The sequence below is a fragment of the Sorex fumeus genome, unplaced genomic scaffold (assembly GCF_029834395.1).
Source record: "Sorex fumeus unplaced genomic scaffold, SorFum_2.1 ptg000111l, whole genome shotgun sequence".
Lineage (NCBI taxonomy): Eukaryota > Metazoa > Chordata > Mammalia > Eulipotyphla > Soricidae > Sorex > Sorex fumeus.
The window spans coordinates 6,737,167-6,760,268 of NW_026606168.1; the positions used below are offsets into that span (position 1 = coordinate 6,737,167).

General features: G+C 37.5%; 2 protein-coding genes across 3 annotated transcripts in view; one reads left to right on the forward strand and one right to left on the reverse strand.

Moving 5' to 3' along the window:
• The first annotated feature begins 244 nt into the window (after positions 1 to 244).
• SLC24A5 (solute carrier family 24 member 5) lies at positions 245 to 21,581 on the forward strand. Its single transcript, XM_056135350.1, has 9 exons — positions 245 to 365; positions 964 to 1,143; positions 13,330 to 13,413; positions 13,501 to 13,604; positions 13,947 to 14,047; positions 16,378 to 16,661; positions 18,541 to 18,747; positions 20,679 to 20,780; positions 21,259 to 21,581. The coding sequence occupies exons 1-9, from the start codon at positions 245 to 247 to the stop codon at positions 21,579 to 21,581; spliced, it is 1,506 nt and encodes a 501-aa protein (XP_055991325.1).
• The window catches only part of MYEF2 (myelin expression factor 2), a 35,722-nt gene continuing 33,167 nt past the window's right edge, over positions 20,548 to 23,102 (reverse strand). For both annotated transcript variants that reach the window (XM_056135349.1, XM_056135347.1), the window contains one exon: positions 20,548 to 22,333. In XM_056135349.1, the coding sequence (XP_055991324.1) occupies positions 22,170 to 22,333 (164 nt within the window). In that variant the 3' untranslated portion in view covers positions 20,548 to 22,169. The remainder of the gene's footprint in view (positions 22,334 to 23,102) is intronic.

Genomic DNA, 23,102 nt, shown 5'->3' on the forward strand with positions numbered 1-23,102 from the left:
AACCTGGAGCTGCCCTATCCTGCAGAGAGCAACTGCTGCCAAGGCTTGCCTGCTCCTACGGACTCCCGAGATTCTGTTCTGAGAAGTCCGCCTGGCACAAACAACCTCTCTCCTGCACTGACCAGGCTGAATTTTGCCCTGGGCAGCGTATTGGGCAGGAAGGAGACGCCTCACATGATCTAGCTTAATCCTTCTTTTCTCCCTTCCTGCAGCGCAGGCAGGCTACACTCCCAGCACAACAGAAATGCAGAAGCAAGGGGGCCCAACGTGGACGAGAAGGGCCCTGCTTCTTGGCATCCTCTGGGCCACTGCGCACCTGCCTCCCCAGGGCGCCTCCCTGCCCCGGCGTCTCCCGAGGGCCACAGGTAGGTGGATGCTGGGTTGGCAGCCGGTAGGGCAGCCACTCCCAGATCTGGATGGCGGCACAAAGGGCTTATACTTCCTGCTCTGTTTGCTCTGATTTCTAGTCTTTGGAAGGGTGTCAGCCCTTTCTGATCCCTGGAATAAGTTCTCAGAGATCATCGGAAGATCTCATGAGCTCCAGCAGGCTCCTTTTCATTGTTGGAGACTCAAGCTAGGAAACTTCCCAGAAATTCTCTCTGCAAAAGCTGATGATTCGGTCCATGAACAATTTGGGGCATTTAAGTGGGTGCATATGAAATTGTCCAGATAGAAAGAGAAATTCAGAATTATCTTTTTAGATAAGAGGACAGTGAGGAAGGAGTGTTTACATGATGTCCGCTCTGAAGACTTTCCACTCTCATCACTTACTTTGTGTCCCCAAGAAACTTTCTTAAGGACTACATCATTTTCCAAGGGGCTTTTGACATTTTCACTTGGGCTCTTCAAATTCCATTTACATCCCTGCCCCTAGAGTCAACTTAAGAAATGATGAAATTATCTTAGCGACATTAGAATCTAACACCAATTTCCTTCAAACTTTCACCTCCTTTCCCTCCCCAGAAAACGGCACCCAGTGTGCTACTTCTCCTTCGTCTGAGTTTCCTGAAGGGTTTTTCACAAAACAGGAGCGAATGGATGGGGGCATCATAATCTACTTCCTAATCATCTTCTACATGTTCCTGGCGGTATCCATTGTCTGTGACGAGTACTTCCTGCCCTCCCTGGAGCTCATCAGTCATTGTAAGTGACCGGAATCTTCCCCGCCTTCCTGGTAGGAGCTGCGCCACACACATGCTCAAAGGCCACTCAATCTACCTAGGGGCTGGGGATGGGCAGATCCTCGGTCTACAGGAACTGGCTTGGGGACGATGTTTCTTCATGGCTGTTGTGCAGCTGAGCAGCTTTAAATGAGTGCCTGGGCATCATTATTATCTGCCTCGTACAGAAATGCCCTGGGTGCTTGCGACCCCACCTAACTAACTGTGTGCAGACAGTATCAAGTGTTCACATACACATACTAGAGATGAACTCCCAACATTTGCCATTTTATATTTGAATTTATGGAGGAGTGATTTTACTCTAAAATTTGCAAACTGGAAATTTTAGAAATTTCACTGACTAAAGGGGTAAGTACACAAACGCCTGTATAATCCTATTTTCCTTAGCATTCTGCCAGTAGGAAATTTAGTGATGTTGAGCAATTCCCAAATTAGCAAATGAGCCCTGAAGCCTGTGTAAAGAGGTTTTAGACATCAGACAATTATAAATCCATCTATTAAAATTAAGATTTCAATTCGGGTGCTGGTGTGTTTCTGCAAATGTGAGGCACCCAGGTTCAAGTCCTCTTTAGTCATGGACATCACCCAGAATTCTGGGTACAGACTTTTTTATGCGGACACTGGTCATTGATTCCCCTGACTTGTGTATCAGTGATGCTGTGCCTTGTGAGCAAAGTGGTCTGCATTTCTGGTCTTTGATGCTTCCTGAGTTCAGTTGTTTAAGCATGATGGCTTCAGAGATGGTCAAATTTATGTGTTCATTTGCCTCCCACTTCTTGCATGACTGTACAGAAACAGTATTCTCTTCTCTCTCCACAAGTACACACAACCGAAAACACACACACACACACACACACACACACACACACACACACACACACAGGGGGTAGCACCTCTTCTCAGGGGAAAAAAGGACATACACATGATCATTCCCTTTCTCCATATCCATCCCCCAACTCCTTGCATGTCAGGTTATTTTCTCAATTTATTTCTCAGAAAGAACAGTACCCTTAGGACCCGAAATGGAACATGGCAACATGCATTTATTTGGGAGAGTTTTGTTTTTTCCCATTTGTTTGTTTTCAATGCTGAGGATGGAGCCCAGAGTCTTATACATGGAACAGTTCTAGTACTGAACCACATGCCAGGCCCAACATGTTTTGTGAAAAATATTTGTGAGTCAACTTAAGCTCATTGTAACTATTTAACTTAAGTAGACATAAATATATAGTCCTTCACATGCGTTGATATTTTTAAGAGATTAAATTATTTTGGAGAGTATTTTGGCTGGTGAAATGCAAGGAGCAGAAGTGCACTTGCCTGCGGGGCCATTACTCAGAACTCCACAGTCACTGCTGCACCTTCTATAAGTCCCTTGGATCATCTTTACATGCAGTTTGAAGGCTCTCCTGTTTCCTCATATGTTTCATTATACACACTTTCCCATATTATTACTTCTTAAAAGCATTTTTTTTTGTTTTTTGGGGGTTTTTTGGGGGGAGGGGAGGGGGTGCTGGGCCACAGTTCCAAGCAGTGTTCAGCAGTGTTCAGGAGTCCAGGTGCCCCTAGCCAGCAGCTGAACCCAAACAGCTAGGAGTTCTGTGCAAGAGCCTGATCAGATCATGCCAAGGACTATCCAGAAAGGATGGGAAGTCAGAGGATGGGGACACGCAGCCCAGGGTTGACTGCATACAAAGCTTGCACAATTTCTATGTTTCCCACAACACGACTTTTTCAATGGTAGCATGACAATTTATGATTTTATAGGTGAATTTGAGCACTTAACATTGGTTTCCATACCTAGTAGGTATTCAGTAGAAATGTATTTTTTTTTTCTTTTTGGGTCACACCCAGCAATGCACAGGGGTTACTCCTGGCTCTGCATTCAGGAAATACTCCTGGTGGTGCTCAGGGGACCATATGGGATGCTGGGAATCAAACCCGGGTCAGCCATGTGCAAGGCAAAGGCCCTACCCACTGTGCTATCGCACCAATCCCAAGATATGTATAATTTTTAAAATTAACAAGCATATTAGTCTCTTGGGTTTTTGTTGTTGTTGTTTGTTTTGCTTTGAATGATGTTATGCCCATACTTATTTAAAAGTTTTGCAAACGCTTTTGGTCATTTCCTGATAAAGAGGCTGAGATATTCACATTTTATGTCTTATGATAAACTCTGCCAAGAGCATTCCATAAAGGAAGTGCCAAATTAAACTCCACAGTGTCTGACGGATAGCTTATACTCCAGAAAACCATAAATACTATCATTTGAAATGTCTTTAATTGTTCTAAATAGAGCTTCATTCTGTAAAATTTATATTTATCTTACTAATGAGATTGAATGATTTGCATTTTTACTGAAATTTGCCGGTTTGCATTTGTGCTTTTTTTGGCAACGGGTCTGCAAGCAGTATCAGATCCACATAGGCCCCCTTGGCTATTCTTAGCCAGCCAGGCTGGGAGTTCAACGGAGGGTGCATTTGTGCTATTTTGCCCATGTTGTAATAAAGCAGTCCTTTCTTATTTATTCCTAAGACTTTAAACATATAAGAATAATAACTGTTTTTCTAATTTAATTTTATATCATGTTCTTTTTTGTGGGGGGGGGGTCACACCCAGTGTTGCACAGGGGTTACTCCTGGCTCTGCACTCAGGAATTACTCCTCGTGGTGTGCGGGGAACCATATGGGATGCTGGGAATCGAACCCGGGTCAGCCATGCACAAGACAAACACCCTACCCAATGTGCTATTGCTCCAGCCCCTATCATGTGCTTTCTTGTGCTTTGCAGTTTGCTTGTATACTTTGTGTTTTTCACATTTCAAACTTTCATATCTTTAAGCAAACATATATCTTCTTTATTATTACTCCTTTTTTTCCTTTCCTTTTTAAAGTATACCTAGGTTAGAAAATGTTTCATATATACTTTTACTTGTAGTTCCTTTTTTTAGTAATTATTTCTTTCACTATGATTTTACTATGATACAATAATACAATGATATTTCACTACGATACAATGCTTCTTCTTTAAAAAAAAAGAATAGATTTTGATAGATTTTGATTTCAATACTATTCAAGCCTAATAGTTTAATCTGTTCATCCTGTCTCAGGATCATACTTTTAATTAGAAAGCAAGTATATGAAACTACTAAATTTAAAATTCTTGAAACCAGAGAAAGAATAGAATTGGTAAGATGCTTGCCTTGCCTGAAGCGGACCTAAGTTCAATTACCAGTATCCTATATGACTGCCAGAGTCTCCAAGGAGTGATTTCTGAGTGTCGAGCCAGGAGTAAGCCTTGAGCACCTCTAGGTGTGGCCGAATACCACCACCCCGACTCACCCCCCCAGAAACAATTTTAATTTAAAATTCAGAGTAGTGCATTCCACCTAGAACCTCTTTTTTTAATAGAAAGCAGTATTTTTTTGCTTTCACATTTCAAAAAAATAACTTACAAAAAAAACCAATCTATCAAGAATTTTGTTTATAAGGACTGATCCCTGATGCAGAGCTAGGAGAAAGCCTTGAGCACTGAGTAGCACCAGATATGGCCCACAAACAAAAGCAAACAAAAAATGTTTTGGGTGTGGCAAAAATATTTTTTCCTCTGCAGAAGAAACAACTGCATTAAAATAGATTGCCACTTCAAAATAATCTTTAAGTGAATTCAATAACGACTTCCACCACTTGTGGAATTAGACTGAAATATCATCTGCAAACATGTAATTTCTTCAGTGAACTGCTCTTTGTTCTGTAATACAGCTCTGCTGTAGCTGTTAGGGAAGTGACTGATGGATGACCACACCACCACCAAATCTTCAGCACTAAGAATTGACTCTGGTCTTGAGTATTGAAAACTCTGGAAACAAAATGAGATAATAATAGTGTCAGCTCATTTCATTTTTATGTGTCTATAAGCTTATTCTGTCTTTGATCCTTTCCAAGATCTAGCATGTTCTCATCCAAATTAGGACATCAGTAATAAAGCACAATTTTGTTGGAATTTATTTACATCCAGAGAAACTGGCTTCAAAAAATATTAAAATACTCTATATTCCCCTATAGTTCTTTGATGAACAGTTATAATTCCACCTATTTTGTCTCTTAAAATTGCAAAAATAGGGGCCGGAGAGACAGCATCTTGCCTTGCATGTGGCCAACCCAGATTCGATCCCCAGCATCCCATATGGACCCCCAGGCAGCTCCAGGAGAAATTCCTGAGAGCAGAAGCCCTAAGCACAGCCGGTGTGACCTGAAAGGAAAAAAATACTAAATAATCTTTGAGTTTACTGAGGTGTCCCAAAATGTACAAATGCACTAGCATTTATTGATTCATCCATTAGTTATCTTAAAAGTTATACAAAATAGGATGGTTTAGCCACATTAGCCACATTTGTTGCCAAGTTTGCACATGTGCTTCCACTGTTTGACTTAGGTGTAGTGCTCATGGCCGGGCGGGGTGGGAGGGATGGTCACACAGTAGTTGTGGTGCTCACACACTTGGCTGAAATGCTTTGCTAAAGCCCTGAGGATCACAGTGCCAACCTTGCCACACTCTGCAATGTGAGGTGATGCTGGGGATCCAACCCAGGGTCTTACACTTACAAGGAGCCACTCTACCACTCAGTCACATTCTCAGGCCTCTGAATGTTTGTGTTTTTTTTTTCTAATGTTTCACTAATGTACAGTTAAAAAGTCTAATCACTCCTCCAGGTTGATCTTTCAAGGTACAACATGTCTCAAGTAAAATGACTTAATAAGGTTTTAGAGAAACATACTTACATATTTACTTTTTAATTAAAAATACTTTACTCATTCTGCTTTGAATATTAGCTGACATTCTACTTTGTTTCATAAAAGAAAAACAGAAGAGAAATGTAGGTTTTAATTCCAGGTAGAATTAGCTCTAAATTGACAAAATTGAAAGGTTGTCCAATAATTCTATGTGTATGGCATTTGGATAGCCTATAGTTTCAGGTGATTATATGAGTCGTAATCCTTATGAAATTTACAGAGGCAAAGCCTTCCCAGAGAACAGAGAATCTAAGAATAGTGTCCTGTCATATGAGGACTCATCCTCCTAAGAGCATTTTCATTTTCTTTTTCTTTTCCCTCTGATCTAAAACTGTGGTCCCCTTGGACTGCATCTAAATCTACACTGGGCTTATGAAACAAAATAAGTGCCCAAATCACATGGATATTACTATGATGCAATTGCAGAAATAAGCAGAAACTGATAATAATAATAATGATGATAACAATAATCACAAATAGTAGCAACAACTATAATGAAGCTATATATTTTCTCTTTAACTAGATGGATAAGAGAAAGCAACTGTTTTTTAGGTAAAAGTGATAGACTTAAGGCAGGTGGAGTCTATGTTAATATGAGAGCTACTCAGTTGAGGGCGAGAAGGAAGTCTCTCCATTTCGGGCCTTTAAAAGCAATACAGTGAGTTTCAAAATTCATTTCATCATAGCTCAAACCAAAAATGAAGTGGCAATTCAATAAAGTATTCCAAATGTTTTAACACCAAGCATATAATGCAGTGGCGCACAGTTATGAGTGGGCAATTATCTTAGTAATGCTTATTCATTCCAAATAACTCCAAAAATATAATTGAGTTAATGCCAGAATCTGTTTTGCAAATCATAAAAACAATAGTGTTGGCTGTGACACTTGAGTTCTGGATCCTAAATATAATTACTCAGTTTAAGGACTCATCTTAGTCACCAAAATTGGGTAGGAATGATTTTTGACTATTTGAAAAATGCAACTCCTTTCACAAAGCATCAAAACTTGCTATCACTGAGAACTTCTGCTCCAGAGAATATCAGATCAGATTTCATATGGCTTGTGGTAATAACACTAGTAAAATGTGCATTGTGAAAGAAATGGATATGACAGTACTGGTTAAGATCTCTTTCTGTTTTTCCTTTCATATTATTTTTTGTTTTAGGGCCACAGCTGGTGGTGCTAAGGGCCCACACCTGATGGTGTGAGAGATCTATGTGGTGTTGGAATTCAAACTGGAGTCCTGGTTGCAGTCATGTGCTAAGAAGCACCTTAGCCTTTGTACTATCTCCCTAACCTCCTGATGTCTTCTAAATTTTCAATAATATAGGCTTTTTCTATATAAGAATATTCTTAAATATTAAATGGCACAAAGAGATAAGGTATAGATTTTGTAGTCTACAATTTAAGTAAAGAATGACAAAATTAGGAGCTACCCTTAAAACTACATAGCCCAACACTCTGTATTTGTCAAAGAATAAACTTGTCTAAAATCTCATGTTAAGTTCCCGAAAGGGTTAGAATTCAAATGTTCATTTTAGGTTAAAGCTTGCCCTGGTATTTAAGAAGAAAAGGATTTTCAAAAGCTATAGGAGGCTTTCTGGCATAATATAGGAGAAGAAAACGTGTTTAAGAAAAAAGTCTGATTAGCTTGAGTAATCATTTCATTAAGTAGCACTTCATATAAACAAAGGGATAACATCCAAACCTATAAAGGAAACTCACCACGAGCATTTCTACCATATCCTGAAAGAAATTTAATCATTTCTTTAGAGTAATAAATGGGGGAAAGTACAATTATGAGAAAAATAATTCAGAACAATTTATCTTTAATAATAAACCATAGAAGGCAGAAATGCTATTCAAAGGTCAGGGAAGACAAAGGCAGTCTATTCTAAAGTGCAAAGATATAAACCATTTTACAAAAATGTGCATAGGACCTTAAAATATAATTTGTTAAAATATCTTTGAAATCTTACACTTCCAGCTATACCAGACTCTTTGCTCTTAACTCAATTAGAACCCCAGTGAATAGCAATAGCCCTATTGTGACTGCCTTTTGGTCAAGAAAATGTTCAGAAGGATCAGGCATTTACCCAACTCCCAGTAGGTTGCCATTTCTCTTTTGAGATTATAGTTTTCTAATAAAGTGTGCTCCAACTAGCATGCACATTGGTCATCCCATCTTCAGCTGCCTAACTTCTGATAGTTACTTCAAGATAAAGCACATAGTTTTAAAAATTTCCTCCATTATCTACCCGTGATTTGAGAAGAAAATTCATAATGTCCAATACCTTTAAATTGATACATTCATTGGAATATGCTGGAAAAATTCCAAAGTATTTCTGATTTCCAGTAACTATTTTTTCCATAAGAAGGAATGGAACGAAGGGTAGATTATTGTTGGGGAAAAGTAACAGTTACAGGACAAATAATTCAGAACAATTTATCTTTAATAATAAACCATATTATGCCACGAATGCAAGGAAGAAAGTAATTGAGTTGACCACCGGAGTTTATAACCTGGTGCTGGATGGTACACACAGTAAGGCATCTGCTTTGCACAAAATTGACCTGAGTTTGTTCCTTATTTCCATACGTGGTTCCTCCAGCAGCACCCTGAGTTTAGAGCCAGGAGTAAATCCTAATCACAGCACAGTTTTCCTGTGTGCGCTCTCTCTCTCTCTCTCTCTCTCTCTCTCTCTCTCTCTCTGTCCCAAACTCCTCACATCTAAAATCCTTATTATTCCCTTATCCTCACACTTTGCATTAACCCCACAGCCCACAGACATGGGTCCGGAAATATCACCCCTCATATCTTGAAAGCTGAGATTACTATCTAAATTAAAGTGTTTTCCATAAATAAAAGATGTTTACTTCATTCGTAAAATAATAAAATTTTCATCCAAAGCAAAATGTTTCATCCTTTTGTAAAAGTCAGTTGGTTTTACTATACATTACCAGGTTGTAATGAAAATAGAAAGCTCTCTCTAGCCAATAAGAGAAATGTTATGAAGTTACACAAACTCTTACTTCCCTCCCCTCATTCAGTCACTGCAGGCACATGTTCCTCAAGCAACATGACCAAAGGAAAATAGTGAATAGGAAAGAGGATGCACATTAAATCATCCTGAGAGGATTATTCAAAACAAAGGATAATTAGGTGGAGAAATGGCGCTGATTACAGTGCTTGGGTTTCTGAGACCAAATAACCTCATGTAGGTAAAATATGACTGGGCTCCTATCACCAGCAGGGGCTTTGTAGATGAATAACCAATATTCTCCATAGCTCTCAGAATAAAAATCAAAGTCCTTAGAAGGATCCACTTACCTCTCTGCCATCACGCACTTTAGTCCTGGCTTTTCCCTGTTTCTTAAATACCCAGGCAAGTGCCCACTTCACAGCTTTTGGACATTACCCCTTTGCTAGAATATTTTTACCATGGAAAACAGGTGTGGCTAGTTCCCTCTGCAATTTGTAGTCTTTAAGTCATCTTCTCAGTGAAGTCTTTTCCTATTTATCCCATCTAAAAGGACTAATCTCCCTTTGTATTACTTCATATGCTCCCATCTTACTCTTTCAAAGCTACTTTTTACATATGCATTTCAGGTAGTCCATTTTCTCTCACTAGAACAAAAATTGGACAATTATCAGCACAAAGACTTTACTTGGCATGAACGGTGTTCAATAAATGTGACAAATGAACATAATCAGTTTCCAGTTATCTATGGCTGGCTAACAAAATTTCCAAACTACTAACTTAAAACCAACAGTAATTTTATTATCTCAGAGATAATAAAGTAACTGGACTTAACAGAATGGTTCTTGCTAGAGGTTTGGCCTGCAGTTGTCATCAGATTAAGTTCTGGAATAATCTGAAAGCTCCCTCTCTCCCATGCCTGGTGTCTGAACAGAACACTCCCAATCCCAGGGCCCCATAGCATGGGGATCTCTGGATATCCCAATTTCTATTTGGGCTCTTCATGTTGTTTCTAGAACAGGGATTCAAGGCAATCAGACTTTCGACATGGTAGCTTAAGGCTCTAAAAGCAAAGGCGTCTAGAGAACCCAAGAGGAAATTATTTTTAATTTTCATGCCCTAGCTTTGGACATGGTATGGCTCTGCCATGATGTTAGTCAAAGCATTCACAAATGCTCACCCAGGTTTCAGACATAAAAATAAACTTTGCCTTTTTATTTTTTTATAGTCTCTGGGTCTTGGCTGTTGATGGGATTACACGGTGCCGGGGGATGGGGGGGGGTGCAGTTGGTGGGTGTGTGACTAGTGCCTACTGGAAGATGGAGAATCTGGGTGGAGGATGCTCAGCCCCGATCCAAGCAGGCTTGGAGATCTCAGCCCCGGGACCTGCTTACCATTGTTCCTCTGCTGGTACCTTCATGCGTGTGGAGAGTGGTCTCAGCATGGTTGTGACTGGTTCTGGAGGTCTTTGGCTGCTGGAGCTCTGCTTGGGGCGGGGAGCAAAGCTCAACCCGCCCCTCTCCAAGGGGCCCCGGCAAGGACAGCCAGGCGCGGAGGCAGGAGACTCCGCGCTGTTCTCTTCCGGGAGCTGGGTTTTATAGTCTCTGGGTCTTGGCCATTGATGGGATTACATGGCGCCAGGGGAAGTTGGTGGGTATGACCCATGCCAACTGAAAGATGGAGGATCTGGGTGGAGGATGCTCAGCCCCAATCCAAGCAGGCTTGGAGATCTCAGCCCCAGGACTCTGCTGAAGACCTCCAGAACCATCAATGCCCAAGACCCAGAGACTATAAAACCCAGCTCCCGGAAGAGAACAGCATAGAGTCTCCTGCCCCCGCGCCTGGCTGTCTTCGCTGGGGCCCCTTGGTGGGTGGTGGGAACCCACCCCGAGCAGAGCCCCGGCAGCCAAAGACCTCCAGAACCAGCCACAACCATGCTGAGACCACTCTCCACAAGCATGAAAGTACCAGCAGAGAAACAAAGGTAAGCAGGTCCCGGGGCTGAGATCTCCAAGCCTGCTTAGATCGGGGCTGAGCATCCTCCACCCAGATCCTCCATCTTCCAGTAGGCACGGGTCACACCCACCAACTGCTTCCCCCACTCCCTGGCACCATGTAATACCATCAATGGCCAAGACTCAGAGACTATAAAACCCAGCTACCAGAAGCGCGCAGCCACACTTGTGGCTGCATGACATCTTACTATCTCATTCTTACTTTGGACAACCTGGCAGGCTACCGAATGTAATCTGCCCACACAGCAGAGTCTGGCAAACTCCCCGTGGTGTACCCAATATGCCAAATACCAGTAACAATGATGGGTCTCATTCTCCTAATCCTGAAAGAGCCTTGAATATAGTACTTTTGAAAATCTCAGGGCCAGGGCGAAGGAGACGTTACTGGTGCCTACTCGAGGCAATTGATGAACAACAGGATGGTCGTGATCATGATCGTTTTATTTTTTACAGAAAACAGGAAGGGTCTTAAAAATTGTACAGGTAATAGTAGTTTTATTATTTTTTAATTTTTTTATTAGTGAATCACCGAGGGGTATTTACAGATTTACATATTTTCATGCTTGTGATTCAGTTATACAATATTAGAGTACCCATCCCTACACCAGTGCCCACCCTCCACCACCCATGATCCCAGCATCCCTCCCCACCCACGCCGCCTCTGCAACAGGGCATTCCCTTTTGTTCTCTCTCTCCCCCTTTGGATGTTGCGGTTTGCAATAGAGGTACTGAGTGGCCATTCTCTGAACTAGTCTACTTTCAGCACGCATCTCCAATCCCGAGTGGGTCCTCCAACCACACTTAACTTGATGTACTCTTCTCTGAGCTACCCTTTCCCCCAGCATGTGAAGCCGGCTTCCAAGTCATGGATCAACTCCTGGTACTTATCTCTGCTATTCTTGGGTGTGAGTCTCCCATTCTGTTACTTTATATTCCACAGATGAGTGCAATCTTTCTATGTCTGTCTCTCTCTTTCTTACTCATTTCACTTAGCATGGTACTTTCCATTTGATCCACTTTTGAAAACACATCATACGAAGTGGTGGCAGGATAGAGCTCGGGTGGTGGGGGGAGGAGGAATCAGTAAAAAGGCAGAACCCCATCGGAGAAACAGAATAGGGAGCTGGACTGAGGGTGGGGAACAGAGAATGGTCTCCACAGAGATAAAACAGTAAAAAAAACTTAACACAGGTGATAGTACTAAAGCACAAGGGAATTCCAAAGTACAGGAAAACTCAAGTGTCAGACTCAATACATAAACAATATAACAACGGATAGCATAAGCCTTGGAAACTTCTATTTTCTTCCTAGATTTGGCACTTAGACAAGATCAGCAACTTTATGACCTAGGGAGAGAATTTAAATGCCTACCATGCAATCTGTATCAAGTAGTTTTCGGCCTACCAGCATAGCTGGGTTGACTTGATGCAATCTTTCCTCAGCTTGATTTCTTTGCTCCTTGCTTTAGTAAGGAATATACATGAAGGTGTATCAGTTTCAAATTCTTGCCTTCTTTTGATGCCTAGGAGTGAAGTTTCTGAATCACAGGACAATTCTATTTTTAATTTTTTGGTGACTTTTTCATCCCCTTTTCTCTACTGGATAAGTCAATTTACATTTTCACCAAAAGTAAATGAGTTCTGTCTTCTCTATTCTCATCTTACTTGTTCTTAGTAAGGGCTCAGGTGTGCTATGTCACTATGGTTTTCCCCCGAATGTACATATGAGCATTTTTTTCATGTGCCTGCAAGTCATTTATACACAAGGACATGGAAAAAAATACTTTTATACTAATACTCATCCTGTTAATCCTGAGGTTTGTAAATCTGGATAATATACATATACTATTCGAATAGCAGTACTTATGTTTTAGTGGTTCCATGTTTTGAATCAATGGGCATTTTATTCAATATTGAACTTTTATTTGGCTTAAACTAATTTTCTCTCATTTGTACCTAGATGACAGTAAAACTGCCTATTGCTTCCCGTGAATAACAAAAATTCAGCTCCATTTCTAGATTTCTACAAGTTACTAATTACTTTTTCTTCTAAATCGAGTAAGGACTCCCAAATTGTCATTTCTTAACTCAAGTACTCCATCTATGTAGAAAGGTATCTTGCTGGTTTCCAAATGATTCCCTATTTTTGCAATTAGGATTTTGAGCTACAGCATAGTCTCCTGTCCATTTGTGAATTCATAAACAGAGCACAACAGTGAATCCCTTCCACCTGGAAAGTTTTCTTTTTATCAGCTAAGTCAATGCGAAGCTGTATGTTTGACTAGCTCTTGTATTTAAGACATATTCTATTCACTTTGACCAGTTCTAATGCAATTGTCCTCATTACATTTATCCTCAGCCCTTGGACTGTCTCAGGATGTTGCAGGTGCAACGTTCATGGCAGCCGGCAGTTCAGCTCCTGAATTAGTTACTGCTTTCTTAGGTAAGTTGAGCTCCATATGGTTTTTTGCTTACTTGATACGATTTTTATCTTAAACCAACACTAATTTAGCTACTACCTTGCTCACAGGTGTATTCATAACAAAGGGAGATATTGGGATTAGCACCATTCTTGGATCTGCAATTTATAATCTCCTTGGCATCTGTGCGGCCTGTGGCTTGCTATCTAATGTGGTATGTAAAACACTTCGACTCAACAAAACTTAGTGTCACACCAAGAAGTATTTCTCTAGAACAAAGAAGGAACCAGTGATGTGTTCAATCAAATTTATTAATTCATAGAAAAAACAACACATACTCAATTTAAAGTTAATCCACAAGTAGTTATTGGTCAAGTATATGAAAATCAGAGTAAAGTTTAGAAACACAATCTGTCTTAAAGTTCAGTATTCTCTAAGCAATATGCAAAAGGTAATACCCACCTACAAATATACAAATAATTTTAGTATTATACTAGGCAAGTACTTGAAGAAGTTACAATATAATGGAAACAGTAAATTTACTATCATTTTACAGGTTTCCACGCTCTCCTGTTGGCCCCTATTCAGAGACTGTGTGGCTTATGCAATTAGTGTAGCAGCAGTTCTTGGTATAATATTCGACAACAAAGTTTACTGGTAAGCTTGGTAATCATTACTCTTATGCAAAACACTATGAGAAGACTTCAAGAAATTCTAATTCAACACCACATCCCATAATCCATGTAAACTCATCGGCCCCGTTCTAGAGATCTTGGAGTTCCTGGATCGCAAGACATCTCCAAATTCCACAACACTGACATCCCAGTAGGAACACACCAAATTAGGCAGGAAAACAACAAAGAAGCCAAATCTAAGCTCAATAAACAAACACAGTTAACACAGAAGGTTCAGCAAGCAGCAGCTTTGTAAACCCTCAGACAAGGAGTTAAACGACCCATGGTAAGGTATGACAATTTTCACAAATTTTCTTTTACTTAAGAATTTTTGATAATTCATTAGCCATTTAGTTGTAACAAGCAATATGAAATAAATTATTTTGTGCCTGCTAAGGGGGTAGGTTTAGGGGGATGGGTGGGAAACTGGGGAAAACGGTGGAGGGAAGGTCACATTGCTGGTGGGGTTGGTGTTGGAACATTGAATGCCCATGTTATGAATCATTTTGTAAACCAGTGCTTAAATTTAAAAAATGTTTAAAAACTCTCATTTACAAACCCTTTTGGAGAAATGTTTCAGTCACTTTCAGTTATCTATCACATCTATATCATGTACAGTGAGTGGGTCTCTAATTCTTCAACTGCTGGTTATGGTCATCTCTCTACTTTGCAATTTATTTTAGTCATTTTATTTTCCTATCTACATATCCCCAGCCTTCTTTCTCATTGCTGGCTGATACATCTCATTGCTTCAGAGCAATTTTTGTTGTCCATTAAAACTCCGACAGAGTGTGTGCCAGAGCAATAGCACAGCGAGTCTGGCACTAGCCGTGTACCTGGCCATCCTGGGTTCAATCCCTGCATCACATATGGCCCTGCCAGGAGTGATCCCTGAGCACAAGTCAGGGGTAATCTCTAAGCACTGGAACGTATGGACCCCCAAAACAAGTAACAACAGAGTCCCAACAGTGAACTTTTTAAAAATCTACCAAGTTATTGTTTGACTAAAGTGGTTAAGATCATAAGATAGGAGAGAGAAAATGACAAAAGTAAAATAATTTCCTTCAAATTCTTCTCCAATTTGCAGTAAGAGGATATATGTATATCTACATGTGTATTTATACATATATATTTATGCATACACACAATGCTTAAGATTTCAATATCAAACATTGTTTGCTCTTTTTGGTTATCTCCCTTGTGACTTGAGGATCCCAGAAAATGCAAAAGGTGACTTGGCAGAGAACTTTTTCAATTAAGCCTTGGTATATTGAGTGTTCATTACAATGCTTGACTTCATGAAAAAGAAGAAATGTATGGCCACACTGTTTAGGTAGGTACACAGTAGCTGAGGGCACCATTAAAAAAAAAGGAAAAACAAAAGAAATTAAAGTAAATGGTATCATTTAGGAATACTACAATTTAGCAGTACCTGCACTGAGGGAACAACAAAGCCTGGCAAAATTCCTAATGATTCCCCTGCATATAACTATCCCCCCCTCAAAAAAAGACTATTGGTTACAATATGATCCATCCCTCTGGGACTCAGCAGTTGTCTGTAAGGGGACAATGACTGGCAGTAACAAGTTAATACTCCACCCCTTAGGGAAATCAAGAATTCTGCTTTCAACTCAGCAGATTCACTGACCATAAGTAAAAGGTTCAAATTTGTTTCAAATGTGATTACATTAGCCAAACACAATCTTTAAATAAGAAATTACGTATAAGTTATTCTTAGTGCCTAAAATATAATTTCTTCTTTTTAGAGAGTATTTTTTCTTGTGAATATATGCCTAATCCAATTACATTCTGATCAATTAAACTCTGTAAACTGAAACATATGAGGCAGTCTAACATATGAAATTCACAAACTTGCTATACATAAAATTTGAATACATCGTTGAACAGATATATTCTTTCACAAATATTTATCTTTGTAAGACACTCTGGTAATGGACTAAGGTGTATATCCATTGCTATTTATGAGTTTCACATTTATTTTGAAAAACAATAATTATTACCTATATTATTTTCAAAGTGTTTTTATGCCTGCCATTTGGAAGGAATCTACAAGTAATGATATTCATTCTACAACCTTGGATTATTTGAAATATAGAAGGACAATATCAAGCTTTTATCAATAAATTCATAATAATGCTGTAACTAAGTTTGAATATATATACAAAACCAAAATATAACAAGAAATATTTTATTGCTGCATTTCTTAGAAAATCTAGCAAATATAACTTAGATGCTATTAACTTGAATGACTTTTGCTTTTAATTTAAAAACAGAAATTTCTCTAATTTATAGGTATGAAGGAACCTTCCTGCTTTTAATATATGGATTATATGTCTTGGTGCTGTGCTTTGATATGCAAATTAGCCAATATATTATAAAGAAATGCAGTGGCTGCTGCACCTGTCTTAACAAAGCCATGGAGGAGAGAAGTGAACAACAGTCATTGATAGGATGGGAAGATGAGGGTCAGCCATTCATTCGTCGGCAATCAAGAACAGATAGTGGAATATTTCATGAAGATTCTGGCTACTCCCAGCTTTCTCTAAGTTTACATGGTCTTAGTCAGGCTTCTGAAGGTAATAAGCACATTCTATCCCATGATTACGTCTAGTCAGTAGGAAAAGTTGAGAATTTTATTTGAATAAAGCAAGTACTGTGAGTATTAACACACCATGTGGGGGCTGGAGCAGTAGCACAGTGGGTAGGGTGTTTGCCTTGCACAAGGTTGACCCGGGTTCGATTCCCAGCACCCCATATGTTCCCCAAGAGTAATTCCTGAGTGCAGAGCCGGGAGTAACCCCTGTGCATCACTGGGTGTGACTCCCCCCCAAAAAAATCCCCATGGAAGTTTAGAGATATTGAAGTCACAGACTCTAGCCTTAAGACATTTCCAACATTGAAGGGAAAACTTAAAAGTTTAATTTCCATAAAATAAAAAAAAAGAATTAAAGTGTAATTGTGGATTCTAAAAAGGATACACTGCACACTGTCTAAAACGATGACAATGGTTTAGATAGGAAAGACTATAGAAGAGAAGGAAGTATTTTAACAAAGCCTTGTAAGAGAGGTAAGACTTTATAACAGTAAATAACAGCCAATAAGCATTATGCAAATGATACAGGTAAGACTAAGTATTCTCCTCATAGAACATGAATTGATGCCAAAGAAATAAGGGCTGTTGACTAAGTGGAACACTTCCATTTGTGAAGGCCTTTAGCATAAGCAATGACTGAGGAAACAGGAAAATGGAACACCGCTCAGAAAACTAAGACTTTAAAGGACTGGTGAGGGCGAAAAGAAAACAGCTGAGCTTTAAATATGTCATTTGAAGCAAATAGTATAAACATTTAAGTAAATATAATTTGTAGAAAGTTAAATTCAGTTATGATCAAAAAGAAACACATAAGGGTTATTTTTCTTTTACAGTGGTTGTATGCAATTCATTTTAAATTTAGTTCAGTGCATTATGAAGAGAATTTGTTTTACTACCTAAAATAAAGTAAAAGATAACTTTATCCCTTACAAATGATGTTTCCAGTCTCTCAAATGCAAAACGTATACATCTCTAAATTATATTTTACTAGAAAAAAAACTCAAAATAACCAATCTGAAAATTCTAATGTTAATGCTCACTGGCTGAAGCTTGACATTATTTTTGCATTAATTTTGCAAAATTTTGCATTATTTTCTTAGTATTAGTTATAATATGGCTTGATCTAAGAGATGTGTATGATTTTTTTCAATGCATACAAACTTTAAATAATTTTAAAGTGAGTTCCAATTTTATCCAACGTTACTGTTTCCATTAATAATAAAACAAAATGAATAAAAAATACTCAATTTTACTAGCTACATTGTTGACTATATATTAGATTCCTATTTTCTTAAGGTTCTAAAAATTACAGAAAATTTTAGATTCATAAATTGGTGGAAGTCAACAAAATACCCCGCTATTTATAATGGATTGGAATCAAATATCTGAATCAATCCATATTATAATGATTTGATATTCTCCAAGTAGGTGTTATTTGTTACATAGGGCAGGTAGAGGCATCACTAATAGTAGGAAATGAACACAAGTAGAGTAGGTAAGTTCCAGAAGTCAGGTTAGTCCCATAAAAACTATTAAAAGCCAACAACATTATAGAAAACCAGTAAACGTGTATCTGAGACTTCACAAACATTCCAACATATTTAGAGAATGACCCAAGATATTTTGATGGGTTTAAGACCCCAAATAAAGAAACTGCTGAGTATCTCATTTTATACTGGCTGCCTTAAATTCTCAATTAGTTTCTTTTTGCCAGCAATATCCATAATGAGGTTTCAAATGTTTTAAATAGCCTCTTAAAAACTGATACAGCTAATTTATTTCAATGTAGCTTCCTAAATGGACATTTCAAACTTAATTGGCCATTTGAGAAAACTCAAAATGGTTTAATTTTTCCTGAACAGATCAACCAAGTGTATTCAGCATGCCTGAAGCAGACTTGAAAAGAATTTTTTGGGTATTATCTCTTCCTATTATTACATTACTTTTTCTAACCACACCGGACTGCAGAAGAAAATTTTGGAAAAATTATTTTGCAATAACCTTTATCATGTCTGCACTATGGATATCTGCATTTACATATATCCTGGTTTGGATGGTCACAATAACTGGTATGTATCGTAAACACAATAGTACAATTTAAGAAGAAAATAATCAGTTTCATTTAAGAACAAGTTGTGTATAGTCATTATAAGCAGTCTAGCTAAACAAACAAATTTCTGTTTGGGCTAAAGATTGGTGCTATTTACAAAAAGACTAAATATTAATATAACAGCAAGCTTAATTAGGCTCTGTGAGTTGTGTATTACATATCAACTATGTTCTCACTACTACACAGCCCAGGGTTTTAAGAAATCATCTTATAAATGAAATCAAATTCACAAGATGTCTATTACACTAATAATTTAACCACATTGAATGGGGTCTACATTACTCACTTTATAGTGAATTTCATTCCTTAATGGAAAATATAGCAAGGTTCCAGTGTCTGGGGAAAGCAGTGATGAGTGCTCAGTTTGTTTTTCTGGATTTAATTTTTTTTACAATACAGCAATATAAACATACTAGAAAATGAGTGAAAAAGATATAAAACAAAGTTTCATTTTAGGTTTCCACTGCCTTCATGATTGACCAATCATTTTGATACTTCCGGGCCATAATTTGTTCTAGTTCTATTAAAATCCAAATCCAGAAGGAAAAACAAAAAACAAAAAGATCAGAAACTTCTGCCCCAAACGTTACCTGAATTGGTATGTCAGAAGTTAAATTAACTACCACCAGTACGCCCAAATCACCAAATCTCCAGTTTTGTTCATGAAACTGAGCACAAGTGTGCCGTTCATTACATAATTTCTATGGAAGCTTAAATGTCATTGAGTAACTCAGAGATCATATAAACCTACAATCTCTAAAATTATTAAAGAGCCACTTCAAAAGTCTATTGATCTCTAACTTTCCCAAAGAAAATATGTTAGCAAAAAGCAGATTTTTTCCCTTATTTTAATAAGGAAGGTGAAAAAGCCAAATGAGCCTGAATATTAAATCTCTCCAAATTTTCTCAGTCAGAGCATATCTGGCATTAGGAAACTACAAGAACAAAAACAAGCATAATTCATAGAATAGATCCTCAAATGGTAAATATTAATGGTTTATGTACATATGAACAATAGCAAACTAGTGAAAATTAACAACCAGTCTGCTATCAATACATAAGCATGCAATAAATAAGTTTTAATTGGCATTTTAAGAAAAACAGAAAAAGAATACTAAGGCTTCAATCACAACATTAAACAAGGAATTACAAAAAATTTTTTAAAAATTCCCTTGGGGGGTGGGGCGGGCAGAAATAGCTCAGCAATCGGGCACTCACCATAAATGTGGGAGGCTCTGGGCTCAATCCCAGCACTAGAAAACAACAAACCCTTCCTTCTGGTTCTGGTCCCAAAATTAACATATGGTTTGATAAATACTGAACTAACATGAAATAAAACAGAAGCATTAATAAACTAAGACCATAATGCTAGACTCACGGAAAATTCTATTTTGCTTTGTATAGATTTATGGTATATTCCCAAAGAAAATAATAAAATATATGACTAAACTAGGATTTATAAAATACATACCATATCGATATAGCTTAAAATAGCTATAAATACGTTTAACTCTATTCACTTAAAGAAAATGTTTTTAAAAGAAAAAAATCACCAAGTCTCACTGGCATAAAGCAATAAACTTAGTACAGAGGACATCCAAAACTTTTGTAAGCGTATGGTAAAGCAGGGGAACAATTCCTTTGTAAAATTTTGGCAAGCTATCCAAACATCTTCTAATAAAAATCTGTGCTAGTCTTTTATTTTTAAACAAACCACCCAGCTTACCAATCCTATATAACAGTTCGTTAATTAAAGTCTAGAAAAGTATATACTGGTCCTGAAATCTAAATATGCCTCTTTTTCGTTGATTGTTGGTTCAAAAAGGAAATATATGCAGAACAGTTTATTAATCTGAAAAATTTGTAACTGTAAATATTTATTTATTATAGGGGAAACATTAGGAATTCCAGATACAGTAATGGGCCTTACTTTATTAGCAGCAGGAACAAGCATACCAGACACCATTGCAAGTGTGCTGGTTGCAAGAAAAGGTAAGAACTAGGTATCTCAAGCTGCAATGTCCATTCTTCAAATCTGGCTGAAATACATGGAGCAGAGAGACCTTTGAGTATATTTTTACCTCTGATACTTTTGAAGAAGAAAAAGGGTAGATTCAAAAAAAAGGCTATGTAATAGCAGATTGATTTCATTTAATCTAATCTCCCAAATGTTTTTCTGACATGTGCACTAAATCGTGATTAACCATGTTCAATTATAAGGAAAAAGCAACAAGTAATCTATATACCTTAGTGAAAAATGGTTTAATAAATAAAAGATAATTATTAGATAAATAAATGTTAAGACTTAAAAAACTAACCCATCCCAAAATAAAAAATACAAAGACTTTGTTCTAATACAACGATTTTCCATAACCAACAAACAAAAAGTATCCAGTGTTTTCACCAATGCATCTTATAATAAAGTACAGTACTGATCCGCACATTTAACAACGTGCCTTTTTCGTTGCAGGTAAAGGAGATATGGCTATGTCTAACATTGTGGGATCCAATGTGTTTGATATGCTGTGCCTAGGTGTTCCATGGTTTATTAAAACAGCATTTATAAATTCATCTGCTCCAGTAGAAGTGAACAGCAGAGGACTAACTTACATAACTATCTCTCTCAATATTTCAATTGTTTTTCTTTTTTCAGCAGTTCACTTCAATAGATGGAAACTTGACAGAAAGTTGGGAGTAGTCTGCCTATTAATATACTTGGGGCTTGCTACATTATCAGTTCTATATGAACTTGGGTTTATTGGAAATAATAAAATTTGGGGCTGTGGAGATTAATATTAATGTTATATGGAAATATGAATGATGGGGATGGGCAGAGAAAGAAAAATCCATTTCTTCATTGAATTAAAATAAAAAAATGTCATGAACTATACAATCTAAAACTTATATTGTTTATCACAAAAGAAAAGTAACTTAAAGTCATCTAAAATTGCATCTTAATTTGTCTGAGCCCTTCCTTTACAAGGACAAATATATATATATATATGTATATATATATACACACATATATATATATATCAGAAGTTCTGAAAAAAACATACGTCACCCTACAATAAGTGGATAAAATTTGGGGGAACTTGAACAAATCCCACAATGTAGTGTTGAAAATAACAAGAAAATGGCTTATTTCATAAAAACAGTATAACCATTCATATAAACTGAATGACCAGACTTGCTGTCTTTAAAAACCCAAACTTGAGATAACAAAAATCACAGTATATTTAACACTATACTGTTAAAAGCTGGTGGGAGTCTTAAAAGTTCATTTTTACAGCTTTTGTAAGCACACAGTATCACTAAAAAATGACTTTTACTAGGAGAATCAGCAAAACAGATGTAAGAATGTTCCGACCATGGTTTAAATTATGCATTACGATCCAAGCGAACATCAATTTCTCTGCCACTGATTTTTATGCCATTCATTATTCTGCATGCTTTTTCAGCTGATTCTGGGGAGTCAAATCTGACCGTTCCACAGCCTTTTGACTTCCCATTCTCCATTTTTATTTCAGCAAACATTACGTGACCTATAAAACAAAAATTAACATTAAAGAAAGTTAAAGAATTAACTATCTCATTTAAATATATTGCATTACACTACACAGGTTTGAAGTCCTTCAAATTGTCGATGAAATGTTAAGTAGTTTGGTTTAAAACATTAATGATTCAAAAATAACATTTAAATTCTCAACTAAGTGTAACAAAATTCATACAATGCAATGACTATATAAATTAGAATATACAAAATTGGAATCAAGATAAATTTTCTTGGAATTTAATATATTATTAAAAATTATTTCTACATTAAATTCTGGTTCAGAAGTGAACTCCATAAGAAAAAATTCAAGACAACAGAGAACAAAAAAGGTCAAGTCACCAGTAACAAATTTACAAGTTTATGTAAACTTAAAACATAAAGAAAACCTGCTTTTAAAACAACTGTTGCTATCTATCCAATCTCATTAATCTCTCTTCCTTACCTTTTATTCACTTCACTACCACATTCATGCAAAAAGTAGCAAAACTGCATGAATTCAAAAATTTTTTAACAAGCCATAAAAGGCCCTTTCTTATTCTACCAAAGGGATGTATGCAATATCACAATGAGAATTTTTAAGTCCAGAGGAGCAGCAAATTTGTTAGGGGCACAGACACAGAAGTTATATGTAAATCTATCAATAAAGGTAATAGCAGTGATGGTAAGAAGACAAAATAGCAGCAGCTTCACAGAATCTTCCAGAGGAGGAATACAATGTAACTGTTCAATACACAATATTACTGCTGAGACTACAGACT